Source organism: Oncorhynchus tshawytscha, linkage group LG07 (genome assembly GCF_018296145.1).
Source record: "Oncorhynchus tshawytscha isolate Ot180627B linkage group LG07, Otsh_v2.0, whole genome shotgun sequence".
In the NCBI taxonomy this organism is placed as follows: Eukaryota; Metazoa; Chordata; class Actinopteri; order Salmoniformes; family Salmonidae; genus Oncorhynchus; species Oncorhynchus tshawytscha.
This window is the reverse complement of record NC_056435.1, coordinates 62,685,483-62,709,838: the sequence shown is the minus strand read 5'-3', so window position 1 is coordinate 62,709,838 and position 24,356 is coordinate 62,685,483. Positions and strand designations below refer to the sequence as shown.

The following is a 24,356-nucleotide window of genomic DNA, read 5'->3' as shown; positions in this document are numbered from 1 at the left end:
TTGAGCAATATTTCCGAGACCTGTCCGAGCTCCAAGATCAAATCTAGTTTACTATCATTACCTGAAGACAGTTTCCATGGTTACCATCCCCAACCAGCTTTTGTATCCAATCTAAAAATGTTTAAAAATCTATAAAATCATCTTGACATTCATTCTCTGATGGCTGAGTAGGCTACATACCTGTGATCTGGTCAACTGGATAGTGAATCAGCACAACCGTTCTCTTACAAAAAAGACTACAGTTTACAGATGTAGGATCTTACTTGAACCAGTTATCTACAACCGGAAAATAAGCCTGCAGCAACAGGAAATTTGAATTGTTGAATTATGTGGATTATAATTAATGGACATTTTTGTAGGGGTTTATACATTTTTCGTGAGGGAAAATCAAGTCTGAAATTTCAAAGTGGAAATTACAAACTTCAAACGCCTTTTAAAACTGCAAATGGCTGGTAGGAGCGTTGGACCAGTAACCAAAAGGTTTCTGGATTGAATTCCTGAGCTGACAAGGTAAAAATATGTTGTTCTGCCCCTAAAAGCAAGGCAGTTAACCCACTGTTCCCTGGGCGTTGATGACGTCACCTCTCTGATTCAGACACATTTCAGTTGAATCCATTCAGTTGCACAACTGACTAGGTATCCTCCTTTCCTTTGAGTTTTAAAGTTCCTACATTGCAGGAAGGTTCTCCAGCAACAACAGGGTGACGAGCAGACACCTCTACGAGCAGACACCTCTACGAGCAGACACCTCTACGAGCAGACACCTCTTTTCACTTGGCTGTGTGTCTAGGCCTACTTCAGTTGTTTATTTCTTTGTGTTTTCTGGGCTCAGTGTGTGATTTACTAACACATCTGGCTGGTATTGTCAGTCGTATTAGAAAGGTGATCTGCGGAAAGTAGATAGTGAGTCTATAGAATCTATATTGACAAGATGGACACCACAGTGTGGGTGAAGTGTCTCGCTCTTGTCATAAGATGGATACCGCTGCTTCACTTCACCTCGCCACTCTGGCCGCCAGGGACAAGAGGCACAGAGAGGAAGAGGCCTTATTGTTCTGCTGGGTTGGTTGTCATGGAAATGCTGCCTTACCAGAGGAAAACCAAACTCAGCACCTTAAACTTTAAAGCCAGTGTGGGTTGACTCTCTTGCTTTCTTTCTTTCTCTTTTCTTTATTGTGTAGCCTATGATACTGTATGATAATAGAGGACTTTTTTGCCTATTGGAGATCTAAACCCCCCCACAACCAACAGTATTAGACTGTATAAGAAATGAAATAAATAAATTGCTTCTACTAGCTTAATGTAACGATATTTGTAGGTGGAAGAAGGTGAAGAGGACCAAGGTGCAGCGTGGTACGTGTTCATGGTAAATTTAATAAAGAAACTTTAACACTAGAACAAAAAAACAAAGTGGAACAAACGAAACAGTTCTGTCTGGTGCAGACACACAAAGACAGAAAACAACTACCCACACCCATAGTGGGAAAACAGGCTGCCTAAGTATGGTTCTCAATCAGAGACAACGATATCCAGCTGCCTCTGATTGGGAACCATACCAGGCCTAAACATAGAAACACAACACCTAGACATACAACATAGAATACCCACCCACATCACACCCTGACCAAACTAAAAATAGAAACATACAAAGCAATCTACGGTCAGGGTGTGACACTTACTCTTAGCCTCAATAACCACCAGTCTACAGTGTATTAGTGCTAACGGATTTGGAGTGAGTGTGTGAAGGAGATTAATATTGTTCCTAGAGGTACACGGTTCTCAGCATCTCTAGTGCCTTGTGCTTAATTTCGAAGCAATCAACCCCCTGAGAGGAGGCAAAGGTTTGCATCCCAAATGGCACCCTATGGTTTCAGGTCAAAAATTATTCTGATTCTAGTGCACTATTTAGGGAATAGGGTGCCATTTAGTCATCAGTCAAGCTCTAGCTCCTCTTCCACTTGTCCTTTATTGGACTTATCTACCATTACTCAACCCTTCTCTACCATTACTCAACATTACTTTACCATTACTCAACTTTTCTCTAACATTACTTAACATTTCTCTACCATTACTTAACACTTCCCTACCATTACTCAACGTTTCTCTTCCATTACTCAATGCTTCTTTACCATCTACAGTGCTTAACGTTTCTTTTCCCAAAAAGCGGGTAAACATGACAGCTCGTCACTAGACTCAAGTTTGATGTAATCATTGCGTGCTAGGAATATGTGACCAAATACTAAACTTTTGACTACATTAATAAACTGTAAGTGAATTTGTCCAAATAAGTAGGACTTCTTCAAATGGGGGGACTAGATATAGTCAGATCCGAAATGACTGGCATCCTTGATAAAGATGAGCAAAAATGACTCTAAAATAAATAATACAAGCACTGAGCTATATTGTGTGCTAAAAATTTGAAAATTATATTATTTTATACAAATGCTCAGAGAACGATATATTGTTAAACAAGTCATTTAAAAAAAATTCTCTATACATTCCTCTATACAAAATTTTTCCAGATCCTTAATATCCTTAGTCTGGCTTAGAGCAATTATCCTTGCAAGGTGAGGTATTGAAAACAGAGGTGCCAATAATTTTGACCCCCTATCTTCTATAGAAAAAAAGTATTACTTCTTAAACAAAATCTATTTCTTTGAGCAAATGTATTAGCATAAAATAATGTTTTCTAATGTTTTTGAGCATACAATATAGCTCAGTGTGTTATTTACTTTATGTATATAAACTGTATACAGTCTTTTTTTGCACATCTTTACCAAGGGAGCCAATCATTTTGGACTTAATGGGTAAAACATATGTGTGAAAATACCCTCAAACAAAAAGTGACATTCTGAACTGTTACTTCATATGAAACATTTGATTTTAATTCCAAAATACTGAGTATATAGACACATTAAGGATTTAGCTTCACTTTCCAAATACACACGGAGGTGCAATCCAGAATGCTGGTCCAGGATAATTATTTGCCTTTTCGATCACGATGAATAAGATTACATGAACATTGGACCTGATCCTAGATCAGCACTACTCTGAGACACTTTATGAATATGGGGCTAGGACTGTAATTTAAGCACTATGATATAAAAGTTGTATTTGCTTATATCATTAGTTTGGAGATTCAGGCAAATTAAACAAAATAATTTATTGTGATGAGAGGTTTTATCCTTGATTATAGACAGGGTGGTTTGATCTCTGAATGCTGATTGGCTGAAAGACATGGTACATCAGAAGTATACATGGGTATGTAAAAAAAAAAAACGTTTTACTGGTCTAATTACGTTAGTAACCAATTAGCAATTGGTAGCAATTAGGCACCTTGGGGGTTTGTGTTATATGGCCAACATACCATGGCTAAGGGCTGTGTCCCGCCTCCTGTCATGCAAAGAACAGTCCTTCACTGTGGTATATTGCCCATACTGTATACAACACATCCTGGCCCTTATTGCTTGAATATAGCCTGTTTCATTCAGTTATGGTTTTTTTTAGATAGTGAAGGAAACATAAGGAAATAATATGTGCACATTGAAAAGCCACTAAATATGTACAAAATGACCCCATCAAAATGATCTCTGCAATTGGCAAATGAGCATAGGTTATCCAGAGTCAGTGTTAATTTTTTGTTTGTAGCCCATGGCCACACTGCAAATCAAACAATGGAGTGCCAGTGTTTACATTGTTTGTATATTGTGTTGTTTTCCTTAGTTTATGCCCTAATAGAAATGTAGGATATTTTCCTTTTTTCTGTTGTCAGGTGGACGGAAAACGCTAAAGTAGGAAAATTGTGTTCATTGCAGATTCTTCTCTGCATTTCAATTGGCTTCTCAGAAGCAGGGTATCCTCAGCCACGCGCACATGCAGGGGCGAGCGCTCTAAGGATCATATCCTACACGCCCAGCACTGCAATGCTGCTACCTGGTAAAGGGCGAAAAAAATCTCCAACTCCAAGCTCTCCATGACAGTATTTAGCCAGAATGGTAAAGAAATCCGGTACAGGCGGGGTTTACCCTGGTCCAGCTGTGGAGAAAAAGCTAAAAGTCGGCTTTGTCGGGCTAGAAGCTGGGGCTAGTACGGATTTAAACAGAGATGGGGCGCTGCTCATAGCAGGTGCCGACGCCGAGGCAACAAAGCGAGGCAGCATCCTTAGCAAACAGAGATCCAGTCTCTCTGGCAAACCGAAGCCTCCAAAGAGAAATGCATTCTACAGAAGAGTGCAGAATTTTCTTTATAATGTTTTGGAGAGACCAAGAGGATGGGCATTTATTTACCACGCATACGTGTAAGTTTTTGTTTTAGGCTATTTGTTTAAATGGGTTAAAAGCAAGCCTCCAACACTCATGTCTCGGGAAGCGTGAAAGCGCCTGAATCATTGTGTATTGTTTTGTTCTTTATAAATAGGCAGAGAAGACATGTCAAGACGACTGATTCATTCAGAGGTGTAGCGGTATGGTGGTTGGGCGTGCAATCAGTCAGCATTAATATATAGCTTTGGCGCGCACATAAATCATGTTGATATCGTCATCTTCTGTTCATTTACCATGTATGTAGCCTACGACATACACATACTTTATATGGGATGTGGTATATGCTATTTTTTCCTTTTTTCCACTACTTGGCATCGAGAAGTTACCTCAGACTTTATATATTGAACATATTTCAATAGATCATTCCAAAGAACTGCTTCATCTCAGGGCAAATAAATACCTCGGAAGTTTCATATTGAAATATGCCATTGCATATAATCTAGGGCTAGAATACACGAAATTATAGTGTGGTTTACGAATGTTATTCAAATTATGCAAAACTCCAGATATTTTAAGACATCTTGCCAGCCTGGAGTCTGACAGCGAATATTACATCAACACGAGTTGCTTCTTTCCAAGTGAAGGTTCGTTTATGTTGTTGACATAGCATACTTTATCAAAATACAATCAATAGGCTACCTAGGCGATCATGCTTTTAGGAACGTGGACTGTGCATTTTTACATCAAAACATAAGCCTATGATGTATTGGTGTGAATTCCTTAATTTACACAGATATGTCTCATGAAGAATTTTCAACGCTTTACGGTCACGACAGGATTTCCCTTTTAACCATAGTTATTAGGTTACTCTCAGTCGATGTAATGTGATTCAGACTGAGCTAATTGAGCGTACTGCTGCAATCCTTTCAGGGTTTTTCTCAATTCAGCACCAAAAGCAGCTGGACAGCTCCGATAGCTGCTGCATTTATCTCGAAAACTACCGCATTTGTTCTGAGGCAAACATACAATGTAGCTAGTCTACATTAGACCTATGGTACCATACAAACCAAATGATTGCATCACGGTGTTATTTTTTATTTTTATGTCTGTTTTGATTTGTTTTTCAATGGAGTATGGATCTTTTTTGTACCAGAGGAGAATTCTGAACATTGAGCATAAAAGGATGAGAAAGCAGCGGTTCCTCGCAGACCTAGATTGTATTCATGTTGGTTCGTCTAATATTTAATTTATACACTCTGTCTCTCCTTCTCCCCATCACTTACAGTACGTCCTGTTTTCTCTATAAATATCGTTGTGGGCTCAGTCAGAAACATGAGATTCACATCCACAGGCAGTTTCAATCTCTTTTTCACATAGACGAACACGGTATGCTTTTATCAAGTAGGCCTACTTGTATCCAATAATACTGTTTCTCTCTCGCCGCCTTCTTCACATAGAGGAACACAGTATACTTTCAGTAAGAAATGTACAGTTTCTCTTTCTCCTCCTCATAAACAAACACAGTAATAGACTCATCAACATATTATTTCCGGGAAATGGATGACTATCTTTTGCCTAGCAAATGAATGGATGGTACTTCCAACACATCAGAATCATTCAGAGAATGCATAAAACATTGATTAGAGACAAATGAAAAGTTTTGTCACTGCTATGGGCGTTGTCACACTGGCAGATTTGGCAAACAGGTATCCTGTGGGAAACAGGCTAGTGGGTTCAGATACATTGGCATTTTTGTCCAGTGGTGAGATTTTGAACCCGGGCTGACCTGCCTAGGCGTGAAATGGTCAATATGGAAGTTTAATTAAACAGACAAGCTCATGACAAGACACTTCAAACAACAGGCCTTTATCTAGCATAAAACCTCTATCTATTCCAAAAACAATAATTGTGAATGTACAATAGTCGTAACTGTTTTTTTGTTTCCTTGAACTTTGTGTTGCAGCTTGCACTGGTGTTACATAGACCGAACACCTGTTTCCCTGACCTACCCCTTTGTGTTGCCCAAATAAACACCTATGTACTGGGGGGGTGGGTGGGTGTGAGGGGGTGGGTGTATGCGTACTGGGTGTGACCAACTCAATGTCAAGGTATGGTTTAGTTTACAGTGCTGGCCGGGAAACTGCTATGGTACCAAGGGGCTTGGAAGTCTGTCCAAGGCTGTGCTAGGCTTTCCTGGGCTGTGCTAGACTGTCCAATGTTGTCCTGGGCTGTGCTAGACTGTGCTAGGCAGTCCTGGGCTGGGCTATGCTGGGCTGCACTGGGCTGTGCTGCGCTTTGTTGGACTGGGCTATGCTGGGCTGCGCTAGGCTGTCCTGGGCTGGGCTGTGCTGTGTGTGAGCTAGTGATGCCTCCACTCTCTACTGATTAACCTGAGTCATTAGGGAGGAAGATGATGACCTCACCTGAGTAGGTCTGATAAGACCCAGGCACTGCCTGCCAGACTGACAATTACATCTGACTGCCTGGAACATTAACACCCGCCTGGGTGATAACAATGGGACAAATGGAATTCCTCCTTCAACATGAGAACAGTGATAAAGAGAGAGAAGGGATTGTCTGGCAGCATTATGGAAGATGGTCAAGGGTATGGGAGGTTTCACTGCAGTCTCCGTATTCCAGACTATTGTGTCCAGCATACACCAAATTGTATTGAGAGGGAGAATGGTATCCATAATAAAAGCCTTGAGTGATATAAAGATCTGAGATGTTTTTGTATTGTTATTTTTAAAACACCCAAAAGCGAATAAGGATTCTAAAATCTTTAATGGAGACTCACTTAACCCAACAATGCAATCTTTACACCGGTGCTTGGCCTAAAGATCTTTGCCTTTTGTGTTTCCATGGCTGAGACCAGCGCTGATTTAGTGTCACTGGGAAGCCTCATTATAATGTAACGAAAGTCTGATTCATTTCAGATCATTTACCTCTTCCCTCACTGACTGTAAGCTGCTCTTGATACGAGCATCTGCTAAAATGACCAACATGTAAAAAATGTTATGTATTCTTTGGAACCTGAAGGTAACATTGAGAAGGCCTAATCGCAGCTTTAGCGGTGTGAAGACAGGATGTCAACATAATCCGTCTGCCAAAAAGGCTGTGGGCCAAGTGCCTGCCTAATGAGGCTGAAAAACAGTGACTCTCATTGGCTAAGGTACTATCAGAACCAGTCAACCACCTGGACCGGAGTACAAGGGAACAGTGGTGGAAAAAGTACCCAATTGTCATACTTGAGTAAAAGTAAAGATACCTTAATAAAGAACCAGGAACAGATATAGCCCTTGGTTCACTCCAGATCTGACTGCCCTTGACCAGCACAAAAACATCATGTGACGTTCTGCATTAACATCAAATAGCCCCTGCGATATGCAACTTTTCAGGGAAGTTAAGAACCAATATACACAGGCAGTTAGGAAAGCAAAGGCTAGCTTTTTCAATTATCTGATCCACCTCTACCCAGACAACACCATTTTGTATACTTCTGGCTTTTCTTTGGACACTGTTAACTAACCTCCAGATGAGCTTCAATGCCATAAAACACTCCTTCCATGGCCTCCAACTGCTCTTAAATGCAAGTAAAACTAAATGCATACTCTTCAACCGATCGCTGCCCGCACCTGCCCGCCCGTCTAGTATCACTACTCTGGACAGTTCTGTATGAGTAAAGGATGCTTTGTTGCGAAATAGTAAGCCGATTCTAGATTTAATTTCGGATTGGAGATGCTTAATGTGAGTCTGGAAGGAGAGTTTACAGTCTAACCAGACAACTACAAATACCTAGGTACCTAGGTACCTCCTTCCAGACTCACATTAAGCATCTCCAATCCAAAATTAAATGTTTATCTTACCTCCCTAATCTTACTTCATTTGCACACAATGTATATAGACTTTTCTGTTGTACGTTTGTTTAATTCATGTGTTGTTGTTTATGTCACACTGCTTTGCTTTATCTTGGCCAGGTCGCAGTTGTAAATGAGAACTTGTTTTCAACTGGCCTACCTGGTTAAATAAAGGTGAAATAAAAAAATATATCTAGAAAATGACTCAAGTAAAAGTGAAAGTCACCCAGTAAAATAGTACTTGAGTAAAAGTCTAAAAGTATTTGGTTTGACATATACTTAAGTATCAAAAGTAAATGTAATTGCAAAAATATACTTAAGTATCAAAATGAAAAGTATAAATCATTTCAAATTCCAAATCAAATCAAATTTTATTTGTCACATACACATGGTTAGCAGATGTTAATGCGAGTGTAGCGAAATGCTTGTGCTTCTAGTTCCGACAATGCAGTAATAACGAACAAGTAATCTAACTAACAATTCCAAAAAACTACTGTCTTATACACAGTGTAAGGGGATAAAGAATATATACATAAGGATATATGAATGAGTGATGGTACAGAGCAGCATAGGCAAGATACAGTAGATGATATCGAGTACAGTATATACATATGAGATGAATATGTAAATCAAGTGGCATAATTAAAGTGGCTAGTGATACATGTATTACATAAGGATGCAGTTGATGATATAGAGTACAGTATCTACGTATGCATATGAGATGAATAATGTAGGGTAAGTAACATTATATAAGGTAGCATTGTTTAAAGTGGCTAGTGATATATTTACATCATTTCCCATCAATTCCCATTATTAAAGTGGCTGGAGTAGAGTCAGTGTCATTGACAGTGTGTTGGCAGTAGCCACTCAATGTTAGTGGTGGCTGTTTAACAGTCTGATGGCCTTGAGATAGAAGCTGTTTTTCAGTCTCTCGGTCCCAGCTTTGATGCACCTGTACTGACCTCGCCTTCTGGATGACAGCGGGGTGAACAGGCAGTGGCTCGGGTGGTTGATGTCCTTGATGATCTTTATGGCCTTCCTGTAGCATCGGGTGGTGTAGGTGTCCTGGAGGGCAGGTAGTTTGCCCCCGGTGATGCGTTGTGCAGACCTCACTACCCTCTGGAGAGCCTTACGGTTGAGGGCGGTGCAGTTGCCATACCAGGCGGTGATACAGCCCGCCAGGATGCTCTCGATTGTGCATCTGTAGAAGTTTGTGAGTGCTTTTGGTGACAAGCCGAATTTCTTCAGCCTCCTGAGGTTGCACGCGCTCCAGCAGGTGTATCTCACTGATCATCCCTAAAGCCAACACCTCATTTGGCCGCCTTTCGTTCCAGTACTCTGCTGCCTGTGACTGGAACAAATTGCAAAAATCGCTGAAGTTGGAGACTTTTATCTCCCTCACCAACTTCAAACATCAGCTATCTGAGCAGCTAACCGATCGCTGCAGCTGTACATAGTCTATTGGTAAATAGCCCACCCATTTTCACCTACCTCATCCCCATACTGTTTTTATTTATTTACTTTTCTGCTCTTTTGCACACCAATATCTCTACCTGTACATGACCATCTGATCATTTATCACTCCAGTGTTAATCTGCAAAATTGTAACTATTCGTCTACCTCCTCATGCCTTTTGCACACATTGTATATAGACTCCCCCTTTGTTTTCTACTGTGTTATTGACTTGTTAATTGTTTATTCCATGTGTAACTCTGTGTTGTCTGCTCACACTGCTATGCTTTATCTTGGCCAGGTCGCAGTTGTAAATGAGAACTTGTTCTCAACTAGCCTACCTGGTTAAATAAAGGTGAAATAAAAAATAAAATAAAAAAGAGGCGCTGCTGCGCCTTCCTCACGATGCTGTCTGTGTGAGTGGACCAATTCAGTTTGTCTGTGATGTGTATGCCGAGGAACTTAAAACTTGCTACCCTCTCCACTACTGTTCCATCGATGTGGATGGGGGGGTGTTCCCTCTGCTGTTTCCTGAAGTCCACAATCATCTCCTTAGTTTTGTTGACGTTGAGTGTGAGGTTATTTTCCTGACACCACACTCCGAGGGCCCTCACCTCCTCCCTGTAGGCCGTCTCGTCGTTGTTGGTAATCAAGCCTACCACTGTTGTGTCGTCCGCAAACTTGATGATTGAGTTGGAGGCGTGCGTGGCCACGCAGTCGTGGGTGAACAGGGAGTACAGGAGAGGGCTCAGAACGCACCCTTGTGGGGCCCCAGTGTTGAGGATCAGCGGGGAGGAGATGTTGTTGCCTACCCTCACCACCTGGGGGCGGCCCGTCAGGAAGTCCAGTACCCAGTTGCACAGGGCGGGGTCGAGACCCAGGGTCTCGAGCTTGATGACGAGCTTGGAGGGTACTATGGTGTTGAATGCCGAGCTGTAGTCGATGAACAGCATTCTCACATAGGTATTCCTCTTGTCCAGATGGGTTAGGGCAGTGTGCAGTGTGGTTGAGATTGCATCGTCTGTGGACCTATTTGGGCGGTAAGCAAATTGGAGTGGGTCTAGGGTGTCAGGTAGGGTGGAGGTGATATGGTCCTTGACTAGTCTCTCAAAGCACTTCATGATGACGGAAGTGAGTGCTACGGGCGGTAGTCGTTTAGCTCAGTTACCTTAGCTTTCTTGGGAACAGGAACAATGGTGGCCCTCTTGATGCATGTGGGAACAGCAGACTGGTATAGGGATTGATTGAATATGTCCGTAAACACACCGGCCAGCTGGTCTGCGCATGCTCTGAGGGCGCGGCTGGGGATGCCGTCTGGGCCTGCAGCCTTGCGAGGGTTAACACGTTTAAATGTCTTACTCACCTCGGCTGCAGTGAAGGAGAGACCGCATGTTTTCGTTGCAGGCCGTGTCAGTGGCACTGTATTGTCCTCAAAGCGGGCAAAAAGTTATTTAGTCTGCCTGGGAGCAAGACATCCTGGTCCGTGACTGGGCTGGATTTCTTCCTGTAGTCCGTGATTGACTGTAGACCCTGCCACATGCCTCTTGTGTCTGAGCCGTTGAATTGAGATTCTACTTTGTCTCTGTACTGACGCTTAGCTTGTTTGATAGCCTTGCGGAGGGAATAGCGGCACTGTTTGTATTCGGTCATGTTACCAGACACCTTGCCCTGATTAAAAGCAGTGGTTCGCGCTTTCAGTTTCACGCGAATGCTGCCATCAATCCACGGTTTCTGGTTAGGAAATGTTTTAATCGTTGCTATGGGTACAACATCTTCAACGCACGTTCTAATGAACTCGCACACCGAATCAGCGTATTCGTCAATATTGTTATCTGATGCAATACGAAACATCTCCCAGTCCACGTGATGGAAGCAGTCTTAGAGTGTGGAGTCAGCTTGGTCGGACCAGCGTTGGACAGACCTCAGCGTGGGAGCCTCTTGTTTTAGTTTCTGTCTGTAGGCAGGGATCAACAAAATGGAGTTGTGGTCAGCTTTTCCGAAAGGGGGGCGGGGCAGGGCCTTATATGCGTCGCGGAAGTTAGAGTAACAATGATCCAAGGTCTTTCCATCCCTGGTTGCGCAATCGATATGCTGATAAAATTTAGGGAGTCTTGTTTTCAGATTAGCCTTGTTAAAATCCCCAGCTACAATGAATGCAGCCTCCGGATAAATGGTTTCCAGTTTGCCAAGAGTTAAATAAAGTTTGTTCAGAGCCATCGATGTGTCTGCTTGGGGGGATATATACGGCTGTGATTATAATCGAAGAGAGTTCTCTTGGTAGATAATGCGGTCTACATTTGATTGTGAGGAATTCTAAATCAGGTGAACAGAAGGATTTGAGTTCCTGTATGTTTCTTTCATCACACCATGTCACGTTAGCCATAAGGCATACGCCCCCGCCCCTCTTCTTACCAGAAAGATGTTTGTTTCTGTCGGCGCGATGCGTAGAGAAACCCGTTGGCTGCACCGCCTCGGATAGCGTCTCTCCAGTGAGCCATGTTTCCGTGAAGCAAAGAACGTTACAGTCTCTGATGTCCCTCTGGAATGCTACCCTTGCTCGGATTTCATCAACCTTGTTGTCAAGAGACTGGACACTGGCAAGAAGAATGCTAGGGAGTGGTGCACGGTGTGCCCGTCTCCGGAGTCTGACCAGAAGACCGCCTCGTTTCCCTCTTTTTCGGAGTTGTTTTTTTGGGTCGCTGCATGGGATCCGTTCCGTTGTCCTGTTTGTAAGGCAGAACACAGGATCCGCATCGCGAAAAACATATTCTTGGTCGTACTGATGGTGAGTTGACGCTGATCTTATATTCAGTAGTTCTTCTCGACTGTATGTAATGAAACCTAAGATGACCTGGGGTACTAATGTAAGAAATAACACGTAAAAAAAAACAAAAAACTGCATAGTTTCCCAGGAACGCGAAGCGAGGCGGCCATCTCTGTCGGCGCCGGAAGACAGAAGTAACATCAACAACATGCATGCCAGTCCTTCCTGGTTGAGAGTTGACGACAGATGAACTGCTTCTCTTCTAGTTTTTATTCAAAATATTACTTTGATGAAAATTCAAGATTGTCTGCAAAATCAAGCAACATTCAGCTCAGACACCCATACATACCCCACAAGACATGCCACCAAGGGTCTCTTCACAGTCCCCAAGTCCAAAAAAACACATTCACAGCAATGCACAGTTTTATACAGAGCCATGATCGCATGAAACTTTCTTCCGTCTCCAATTACTCAAACAGCAAAATGACCTTTAAAAACTGATTTAAAAAACAAATGGACAGCAGGGACTGTGAGGACACACACACACACACACACACACACACACACACACACACACACACACACTCTAACACACACACACTCTAACACACATGATTTTATTGTTGTATTGTTAAAAAAAAATGTTGCATTGTTTGTATATTGTATTTAATATTAGTGTGACTTTCCTTGTCTATCAGTGACCCAGGAAGAGTAGCTGCTGCTTCTTCAAAAGCTAATGGGGATCCAAATAAACAATACAAAAATAAACATCTTTTTGACTATATAAGCCCACACAGCTACGAGGAAGCACTTTCATGCTAGGTTTAAGACCTCATATTGAAGCTTATAAAGACCCCAACTTATGTATAAAACAATCTTAAAATTATCTACTTAAGTTTAGATACAAGCATCATGAAACCTCTAACACAAAAAAGTTATTAGACTTGTTGAAAATCTGTATTTTTTTCACCTAACTTGCTTACCACTTTTTCCATATGTTTTTTAAAATTATGATCTCTTCCTAAATATTTGATCAAATTATTAATTTTGTGTATGGTTTCCTAGAAACAAGGGTTGCTAAGCTTACCTCTTTAGCTCAACACCCCACTTTCCCTACTTTTGAACGGAAAGATCTATAGACAGTTGTCTGCATTGTAAAGATCCAACCACAGACACAAAGCCATTCTCCCTTTGTTTCTATGGGAGATGCTGTGGTACTGATAAGCATCACCAGACTTGCCTGTGATAATGGTTCTCACAGGCAAAGTCCAATTGTACACATTACTGTGCTTGTGTTGCGCACCCCTCAAATTATACAAATGTAACAGCTCCAGCACACCGGACAAGAAACAACAATCCAGATGTAACCATGTGTGCCACTCAATGTATTATCTGATTGCTATTCGTTCTAGTGGCACTGATGTTCCCCAGTCAAAATCCCACGTTCATTCCACAGGTCACGTTTCTAAAAAAAATGATCAAGGCACACCAGTGTGCAGCAGCACACCGGTTGAAAACCACTGCATTAGACGTGACCAATTAACCACTTGTATGGAGAAAGGTGTGCTCAAGTGTTTGACGAGTGTGTCAAAACAGACGCCATTATGGAATTGACCGTTATTACGTAGGTGACAAGTACTTGACAGGCACAACACAACAATGTGTGTGTGCGTACATTTGAGTATTTGTACCAGTGTCTGCTTGGGTTTGCATAATTGAGGCTGTGCCTACGTTGCAATGTGCTAACACACAGTGCATGGAGACAAACACAGCCAATGTTGCAACTTGCTGCAGCAGCTGACAGGTGTCAGCCTGCCTCCTGTACATTACATCAAAGGTTAGTTCAAAGGTTAGAGACGCCTCTGTCAAAACCAGAAAACCTCCAGAAATGTCACCCTGCACGGCACACACACACACCTCAGAGTCGACCCAACACCTATCACACTCCATGGCCAAGCACATCTGAGGTGTTTGTGGATACGTGCCCAAGAGATACTGCCGCATGCTCTGAATTTCCAAACAGCCGGCTTCTCTTACCTTCAGAATGAGCCACATCTTTAAGCCATCTTTCAAATCCCCACTCCACCGTTTCCAGCTGAAGGGAGGTGTGAAAGCTCAGGGACTGTTGAGTAATTAGTATTTGTTTTGAATATGGACATGTTTATCACAGAGAGGAATTAAGAAGTAAAAAACATTGTTAAAACAATACATTTAATCTCATGGATGGTCAGATTCTGTATGAACTTGAGGGGTTAGATTTCTCCAGCCCCCTCCCTCAGCTGTTTACCAAAACAGAGGCAGGGTTGCCGCTTTGTTGTTTGAACTGCAGATTGCCCATTTAAAGAAGGCTATATCCTTAGGAAATGAAATGGATACAGCAGGGATTTCAGATATTATTCAAACTTTTTCCCCCTATCATTTGATTTAAGTAAATTGTTAATTTCACTGCTGTTATTCTTTGCATAATCATTTGGGTTTCACGAAACAGCGTTAGAATGGAGGTCTTTTCAGAACACTTCCTGTTTTTGTTTTAACTGCCATTGTCTTAGTCATATGCGCGTAAAGGTCCTGGTCAAAAGTGGTGCACAATACAGGGTGAGTAGTGCACTATATAGGGAATAAGGTGAGTAGTGCACTATATAGGGAATAGGGTGAGTAGTGCACTCTATAGGGAATAGGGTGAGTAGGGCACTATATAGGGAATAGGGTGAGTAGTGCACTATATAGGGAATAGGGTGAGTAGTGCACTATATAGGGAATAGGGTGAGCAGTACACTATATAGGGAATAGATTGAGTAGTGTACTACATAGGGAATAGGGTGAGTAGTGATCTGCATAAGGAATAGGGTGAGTAGTGATCTGCATAGGGAATAGGTTGAGTAGTGTACTACATAGGGAATAGGTTGAGTAGTGTACTACATAGGGAATGATGTGAGTAGTGTACTACATAGGGAATAATGTGAGTAGTGTACTACATAGGGAATAGGGTGAGTAGTGATCTGCATAAGGAATAGGGTGAGTAGTGATCTGCATAGGGAATAGGTTGAGTAGTGTACTACATAGGGAATAGGTTGAGTAGTGTACTACATAGGGAATGATGTGAGTAGTGTACTACATAGGGAATAATGTGAGTAGTGTACTACATAGGGAATAATGTGAGTAGTGTACTACATAGGGAATAGGGTGAGTAGTGATCTGCATAAGGAATAGGGTGAGTAGTGATCTGCATAGGGAATAGGTTGAGTAGTGTACTACATAGGGAATAGGTTGAGTAGTGATCTGCATAGGGAATAGGTTGAGTAGTGTACTACATAGGGAATAGGGTGAGTAGTGATCTGCATAAGGAATAAGGTGAGTAGTGCACTACATAGGGAATAGATTGAGTAGTGTACTACATAGGGAATAGGGTGAGTAGTGATCTGCATAAGGAATAGGGTGAGTAGTGATCTGCATAAGGAATAGGGTGAGCAGTGCACTATATAGGGAATAGGGTGAGTAGTGCACTATATAGGTAGTAGGGTGAGTAGTGCACTATATAAGGAACATGTTGAGTAGAGCACTATATAGGTAGTAGGGTGAGTAGTGCACTATATAGGGAATAGGGTGAGTAGTGCACTATATAAGGAATATGTTGAGTAGTGCACTATATAGGTAGTAGGGTGAGTAGTGCACTATATGGGGAATAGGGTGAGTAGTGCACTATATCGGGAATAGGGTGAGTAGTGATCTGCATAAGGAATAGGGTGAGTAGTGATCTGCATAGTGAATAGGTTGAGTAGTGTACTACATAGGGAATAGGGTGAGTAGTGATCTGCATAAGGAATAGGTTGAGTAGTGTACTACATAGGGAATAGGGTGAGTAGTGCACTACATAGGGAATAGGTTGAGTAGTGTACTACATAGGGAATAGGTTGAGTATTATACTACATAGGGAATAGGGTGAGTAGTGATCTGCATAAGGAATAGGGTGAGTAGTGCACTACATAGGGAATAGGGTGAGTAAGTGCACTACATAGGGAATATGGTGAGTAGTGTACTACAAATGGAATATGGTGAGTAGTGCACTACATAGGGAATATGGTGAATAGTGCACTACATAGTTGAGTAGGGTGCCATTTGGAACCTTGGCCATACTGTTTTCCCTTTACAGGCAGGTGCCTGGAAATCTATATTTGTTGTTGATTTGAACATAATATGGTCTGAGGGGTCAAGTCATCTGTTGAAGCCCTGTACAGTATATTGACCACAGCCTTATGAGCTGTAATCGATGCCTCTGTCCTCAGAGGTGGTTGTGTCAAGGAGAGAGCAAACACATATACTGTACACACACACACACACACCTGAAATATGCAGCACCTCATCAAGTTCATAGCTTAGGGACTGCCAGACAGCATCAACCCATGTTACAACTTACATACCTGTATACCACAGGTGGCTGGTGGCACCTTAATTGGGAAGGACGGGCTGGCTCACAGTAATGGCTGGAACAGAATGAATGGATTGGTATTAAACACATGGTTTCCATGTGTTTGATATCTTTCCATTCACACCATTCCAGCCATTATGACCTGTCCTCCCCTCACCAGCCTCCCGTGCTGTATACCAAACCATATACCATCTTGATACTACTTCACTTTCTAAAACAATCCTATCGTACAAGTAGCTTTCGATTCTAAGTAGAGTGGTTTTTAACTGTCATTCTTCATGAATCCTTCCCATGTTCGTCATTGACCATCAGAATGCATGGTTCACTATCATATTCTCAATTTGCTCCTTCAGGCTTATGCTACTCCAACCTCACATGCCGAAAACTGACCGATCGTTCCAGCGAGCAACTCTCTCTGAGTTCAAAGCGGGCCTCCATTTTTAACTGGGCTGTGTTCGACATGTACAAAAACACTTCGGACAGAAAAGATGGTGGCGGTGGCAACCAATTAGCTCGGTCTCCTCAAATCCAATCGGAGGTTTCAGCGAAGTCACTGGGCCCAGATGAGAGCGCTGACCTTCAACCTCGTATTCGCTGCTGGAGAGCGCTTTTCCGTGAACTCATTTGCATGGCGGAGATGTACAGGGTATGCTGAGGGGAATGTAGCTTAATGTTATCACTGTGTTTCAGCAGAACCAAAACACCTGGACTGCAGTTGAGATTACATTAAAAGTACATAGTAGCTGCCTCCCAAGTGGCGCGGTGGTCCAAGGCACTGCGTCGCTGTGCCACTAGAGATTCTGGATTCGAGTCCAGGCTCTGTCGCAGCCGGCCGTGACCGGGAGACCCATGGGACAGCGTACAATTGGCCCAGCGTCGTGCGGGTTAGGGGAGGGTTTGGCTGGCAGGGATGTCTTGTCCCATCGCGCACTAGCGACTCCTGTGGCGGGCCGGGCGTAGTGCACACTGACACAGTCGCCAGTTGTACAGTGTTTCCTCCGACACATTGGTGCGGCTGGCTTCCGGGTTAAGTGGGCATTGTGTCAAGAAACAGTGCAGCTCAGCTGGGTTGAGTTTCGGAGGACACACTGCTCTCGACCTTCGCCTCTCCCGAATCCGTACGGGAGTTGCGGTGATGAGACGAGACTGTAACTACCAATTGGAGACCTCGAAGTTGGGGAGAAAACGGGGTACATTTTTTGTTGTTGTTATGAATCAAAATAAAAGTACATAGTAGCTGCATTAGCTGATTGCTGCTTAACTCCAGACAGTGTCACTGGGAGAAATTAAAAACAAACATGCCTATACACAGACAGACAAACACATACACACCCAAGTGAGAAATGACTGCAGGGCGATCTGTTATTTTATTTGTGCGTTGAGTTTTTTGATCCACTGCCCCCGTGCTGCTTGCTGGAGCACTGTGGGGGCTTGTGTGGAGTGCAGTCATTTTCTCTTTTTATTCCCTCTCTTTATCTCTTTAATTTTCACCTTCTCCGTCTTTCTAAGTCTCCTTTTTCTCTCTCTCCCTCTCTTGGCTCTCCCCCCTTATCCTCCACGGCGCTGGTAGAGAGGCTGTGCTGCAGGTCTGAGACAGGCTAGATTTGTCCTCTGGCTCTCTGTACTCCCTGTGCTGCTATTGCTGCTGCTGAGTGGACTGTATTTCTTCCAGCCTGTCTGGCAGCATCTGTCTGAGCCCTAGGCAAGATGGTGTGACGGCTTACTGTAGCCCACCCCACTGACACTGTGAGGGAAGAAGAGCAGCCTTCTATTGCAAAAACGACCCCATGAATGGGTTTATCAATGACCAGAGCCTGGTGATATCTGAGAGAGAGCTCGATGGAGAGAGGAGAGCGACCATTCTCTAGGACCCAGACTAATACCTTAAGAGGGAGATAAGCAATACAAAAGGAAAATGAATCCTTCAACCCTGCTGCTCATCCTCTACAGAGGAGCAGGCCCAGACAGAGGAGCAGGCCCAGAAAGAGGAGTAGGCCCAGACATGAAACGGAGCATGGTTTGGTTTACATCCTGTATGTCTCCAGCTCAGCCTATGGAGCTTTAGGCTATATTCCTATTCTGTACCCTGTCCTGAAGTGTGCACTCATACACTCTCCCTCATAGATTTACTAAATATTGGACTGGTGTGAGGAATATGGTTGAAACTCCCTGCAGCCATGCTTGCATTATCTGTTATTAGAACATGATCTGTTTATAATTAGGCAGGTTCCATTGACCCAAGTTTATTAGCCAAACGCAGTGTCAAAACATCAATTTTGAGTAAGTTTAAATGTTGGTATCCAGAAATATAATACCATATAATAATACCTATTACAATACATTGTACAGATTCATACATCCTTATAAAAGGTTAAAAGGATTATAGCCTAGGTTTTAAGTAGTAGGACAAACTTTTTTCTCTCTCTTTTCTCATCCCCGATACAGCACTGTTCATCCAATGATTCATCAGTTTATATCTTCAAATGGCTGTAAGCGCACTGACTTGGGATGTTTCATCTACGTACTAGACAACTGTTTCCACGTAGACGAAGGGGTCTAATGAGTCTGCAGCGACTCTGTGCTAGAGCACTGGTTGTGCTATCTGTCTACATCCACAAATGGCACCCTATTCCCTACATAGTTCACTACGTTTGACCGAGGCCCACAGTGTGAACAATGTACTTTAAAGGGAAATAGCATGCCATTTGTGACTCAGCCGCTGTCCTGGTAACGAGGCGCTACCCATTTTCCCTTGTTGGAAATTTTATGCATCACACATTGATGTGCCAGGGGAAGCATTGTCAGCCATAATAGACAGCAGATGTCTCCCTCAGTTGTCTTTGAAACGATACAACATTTTACGTGTACACTACCGGTCAAAAGTTTTAGAGCACCTACTCATTCAAAGGTTTTTCTTTATTTTGACTATTTTCTACATTGTAGAATAACAGTGAAGACATCAAAACTATGAAACAACACATATGGAATCATGTAATAACCAAAAAAGTGTTAAACAAATCAAAATATATTTTGATTTGGCATAGCCAAAGCCAAAATCCACCCTCTGCCTAGATAACAACTTTGTACACTCTTGGCATTCTCTCAACCAGCTTCATGAGGTAGTCACCTGGAATACATTTCAATTAACTGGTGTGCCTTCTTAAAAGTTAATTTGTGGAATTTCTTTAATTCTTAATGCGTTTGAGCCAATCAGTTGTGTTGTGACAAGGTAGGGGTGGTATACAGAAGATAGCCCTATTTGGTAAAAGACCAAGTCCATATTATGGAAAGAACATCTCAAATAAGCAAAGAGAAACAACAGTCCATCATTACTTTAAGACATGAAGGTCAGTCAATATGGAACATTTCAAGAACATTGAACGTTTCTTTAAGTGCAGTTGCAAAAACCATCAAGTGCTCTGATGAAACAGGCTCTCATGAGGACTGCCACAGGAATGGAAGACCCAGAGTTACCTCTGCTGCAGAGGATAAGTTCATTCAAGTTACCAGCCTCAGAAATTGCAGGTCAAAAAAGAGTTCAAGTAACAGACACATCTCAACATCAACTGTTCAGAGGTGACTGTGTGAATCAGGTCTTCATGGTCGAATTGCTGCAAAGAAACCACTACTAAAGAACACCAATAATATGAAGAGACTTGCTTGGGCCAAGAAACACAAGCAATGGACATTAGACCGATGGAAATGTGTCCTTTGGTCTGGAGTCCAAATTGGAGATTTTTGATTCCAACCAACGTGTCTTGTGAGATGCGGTGTGGGTGAACAGATCTCCGCATGTGTGGTTCCCACCGTGAAGCATGGAGGAGGAGTGATCGTATTGGGGTGCTTTGCTGGTGACATTGTCTGTGATTTATTTAGAATTCAAGGCACACTTAACCAGCATGGCTACCATAGCATTCCACAGTGATACCCCATCCCATCTGGTTTGGGCTTATCATTTGTTTTTCAACAGGACAATGACCCAACACACCTCCAGGCTGTGTAAGGGCTGTTTTACCAAGAAGGGGAGTGATGGAGTGCTGCATCAGATGACCTGGCTTCCGCAATCCCCGACATCAACCCAATTGAGATGGTTTGGGATGAGTTGGACTGCAGAGTGAAGGAAAAGCTGGCAACAAGTGCTCAGCATATGTGGGAACTCCTTCAAGACGGTTGGAAAAGTATTCCAGGTGAAGCTGGTTGAGAGAATGCCAAGAGTGTGCAAAGCTGTCATCAAGGCAAAGGGTGGCTATTTGAAGAATCTCAAATATTAAATATATTTTGATTTGTTTAACACTTTTTGGTTACTACATGATTCCACATGTGTTATTTCATAGTTGTTATGTCTTTACTATTGTTCTACAATGTAGAAAATAGTTTTAAAAAACTTGAATGAGTAGGTGTTCTAAAACTTTTGACCGGTAATGGAGTCATTTTGCGGATGCTCTCTTCCATGGCCACTTACAATCAGTTCATTGACCGAAACTGGTAAGAGGATAAAACAACCGCATATCACTATCATTCCGACTGCAGTGCGAATGCAGTCAAGGAAAATGTGTTGGTGGCCTCAGTTTTGGATCCATTTTGGTTTAATGAGCATGTGGTATATTCAAAGTGAGAAACGTTTGTTTAGACTATCACTTTAAATAAGTCCCTAGACTGTCAGTCAAAATCAAGCCGTGAGACATTCTTAGACGAGAAACAGCAAAGTGCTGTTTAATATTGAGATGAGTCCACATCCCGCACCATCTGTTCACAGTTTCACGCCATTAATTGGATAGTCAATTTAAAATGCTTAAATTAGTTGCTGCATATCTTTGCCATTAATTTGGGATTTACTTGGATCTACACAACAGATGGTCTGAGCACGGAGGCGTCTTGACATTTTTCAAATTTTGAGGTTTGAAAACATCTGACAAACTTTGATTTTGTGAAGTATCACTTTTTTTATTTTACTGAACCTTTGTTTAACCACAAAGTCTCATTGAGTTCAGAAAACCGCAGAGGGAGCACCCCCCTATCCACATCCACGGGACAACAGTGGACTTTTTCAGCGTACACATCACTGACAAACTGAAATGGTCCACCCACACCGACAGTGTGGTGAAGAAGGCGCAACAGTGCAACAACCTCAGGAGGCTGAATAAATGTGGCTTGACACCTAAAACACTCACAAACTTTTCCAGATGCACAATTGAGAGCATCCTGTCGGGCTGTATCAACTGCCTAGTATGACAACTGTACCGCCCGCAACCGCCGGGCTCTTCAGAGGGTGGTGCGGTCTGCCCAACACATCACTGGGGGAAAACTACCTGCCTTACAAGACACCTACAGCACCCGATGTCACAGGAAGGCCAAAAAGATCCTGAAGGACAACAACCACCCGATCCACTGCCTGTTCACTCCACTATCATCCAGAAGGCGAGGTCAGTAAAGGGGCATCAAAGCTGGGACCGAGAGAAGCTGTTTTTCAGTCTATCTCAAGGCCATCAGACTGTTAAATAGCCATCACTAGCACCTTAGAGACTGCTGCTCGATATACCTATACTTGAAATCACTGGCCACTTTAATAAGGGAACACTAGTCACTTTAATAATGTTTACATATTTTGCATTACTCATCATCTCATTACTCATCTCATATGTATATACTGTATTCTATTCTATTCTACTGTATTTTAGTCTATGCCGCTCTGACATCAAATATTTATATATCCTTAATTCCATTCTTTTAATTTGTGTGTATTGTGTGTATTGTTGTGAAATTGTTAGATATTACTGCACTGTTGGAGCTAGAAACGCAAGCATTTTGCTACACCCGCAATAACATCTGCTAAACATGTGTATGTGACCAATAAAATGTGATTTGATTTGAAGTCACTATACCTCTTTCCTTAGGGAGACACCACAATGCTGTAATGTAGTACTCTGGGAATAGCAATACTATCTTCAATACATTTTTTCTCATTTTCTTTCGCCTTTTCCTGTTATCTCACTTCCTGTTGTAGAATTTCCTCATCTCCCCCTCGCCGCAACTCCAATCTTTGCACCTCTGTCTGCAAAAACACTTCTGTCTCCTACAACATCTGTCTAATGTAATATATCTATCTGTCTACTATAACATATCTGTCTACTATAACATCTCTGTCTACTATAACATCTCTGTCTACTATAACATCTGTCTACTATAACATCTGTCTACTATAACATCTCTGTCTACTATAACATCTCTGTCTACTGTAACATCTTTGTCTACTGTAACATCGCTGTCTACTATAACATCGCTGTCTACTATAACATCGCTGTCTACTATAACATATCTGTCTACTATAACATCGCTGTCTACAATAACATATCTGCCTACTATAACATCTGTCTACTGAAACATCTCTGTCTACTATAACATATCTGCCTATTGTAACATCTCTCTCCACTATAACATATCTGCCTACTATAACATCGCTGTCTACTATAACATATCTGCCTACTATAACATCGCTGTCTACTATAACATCTGTCTACTGTAACATTTCTGTCTACTATAACATCTCTGTCTACTGTAACATCTCTGTCTACTGTAACATCGCTGTCTACTATAACATATCTGCCTACTATAACATCGCTGTCTACTATAACATCTCTGTCTACTGTAACATCTCTGTCTACTATAACATATCTGCCTACTATAACATCTGTCTACTATAACATCTCTGTCTACTATAACATCGCTGTCTACTATAACATATCTGCCTACTATAACATCGCTGTCTACTATAACATATCTGCCTACTATAACATCGCTGTCTACAATAACATATCTGCCTACTATAACATCTCTGTCTACTGTAACATCTCTGTCTACTATAACATATCTGCCTACTATAACGTCGCTGTCTACTATAACATCGCTGTCTACTATAACATCTGTCTACTGTAACATATCTGCCTACTATAACATCGCTGTCTACAATAACATATCTGCCTACTATAACATCTGTCTACTGTAACATCTCTGTCTACTATAACATCTGTCTACTGTAACATCGCTGTCTACTATAACATCTGTCTACTGTAACATATCTGCCTACTATAACATCGCTGTCTACAATAACATATCTGCCTACTGTAACATATCTGCCTACTGTAACATCTGCCTACTATAACATATCTGCCTACTATAACATCTGTCTACTGTAACATCTCTGTCTACTATAACATATCTGCCTATTGTAACATCTCTGTCTACTATAACATATCTGTCTACTATAACATCTCTGTCTACTATAACATCTCTGTCTACTATAACATATCTGTCTACTGTAACATATCTGTCTACTGTAACATCTCTGTCTACTATAACATATATGTCTACTGTAACATATCTGCCTACTGTAACATCTCTGTCTACTATAATATCTCAGTTTACTGTAACATCTCTGTCTACTGTAACATCTCTGTCTACTGTAACATCTCTGTCTACTGTAACATCTCTGTCTACTGTAACATCTCTGTCTACTGTAACATCTTTGTCTACTATAACATCGCTGTCTACTATAACATCTGTCTACTGTAACATCTGCCTACTGTAACATCGCTGTC

General features: G+C 42.0%; 1 protein-coding gene across 1 annotated transcript in view; it reads left to right on the top strand.

Moving 5' to 3' along the window:
• Window positions 1-3,865: 3,865 nt before the first annotated feature.
• Window positions 3,866-24,356, top strand: part of LOC112255350 (potassium voltage-gated channel subfamily KQT member 2-like) — a 69,409-nt gene continuing 48,918 nt past the window's right edge. Inside the window, exon 1 of the mRNA XM_042324796.1 lies at window positions 3,866-4,297. Within this exon, the coding sequence (XP_042180730.1) occupies window positions 3,993-4,297 (305 nt within the window). The 5' untranslated portion in view covers window positions 3,866-3,992. The remainder of the gene's footprint in view (window positions 4,298-24,356) is intronic.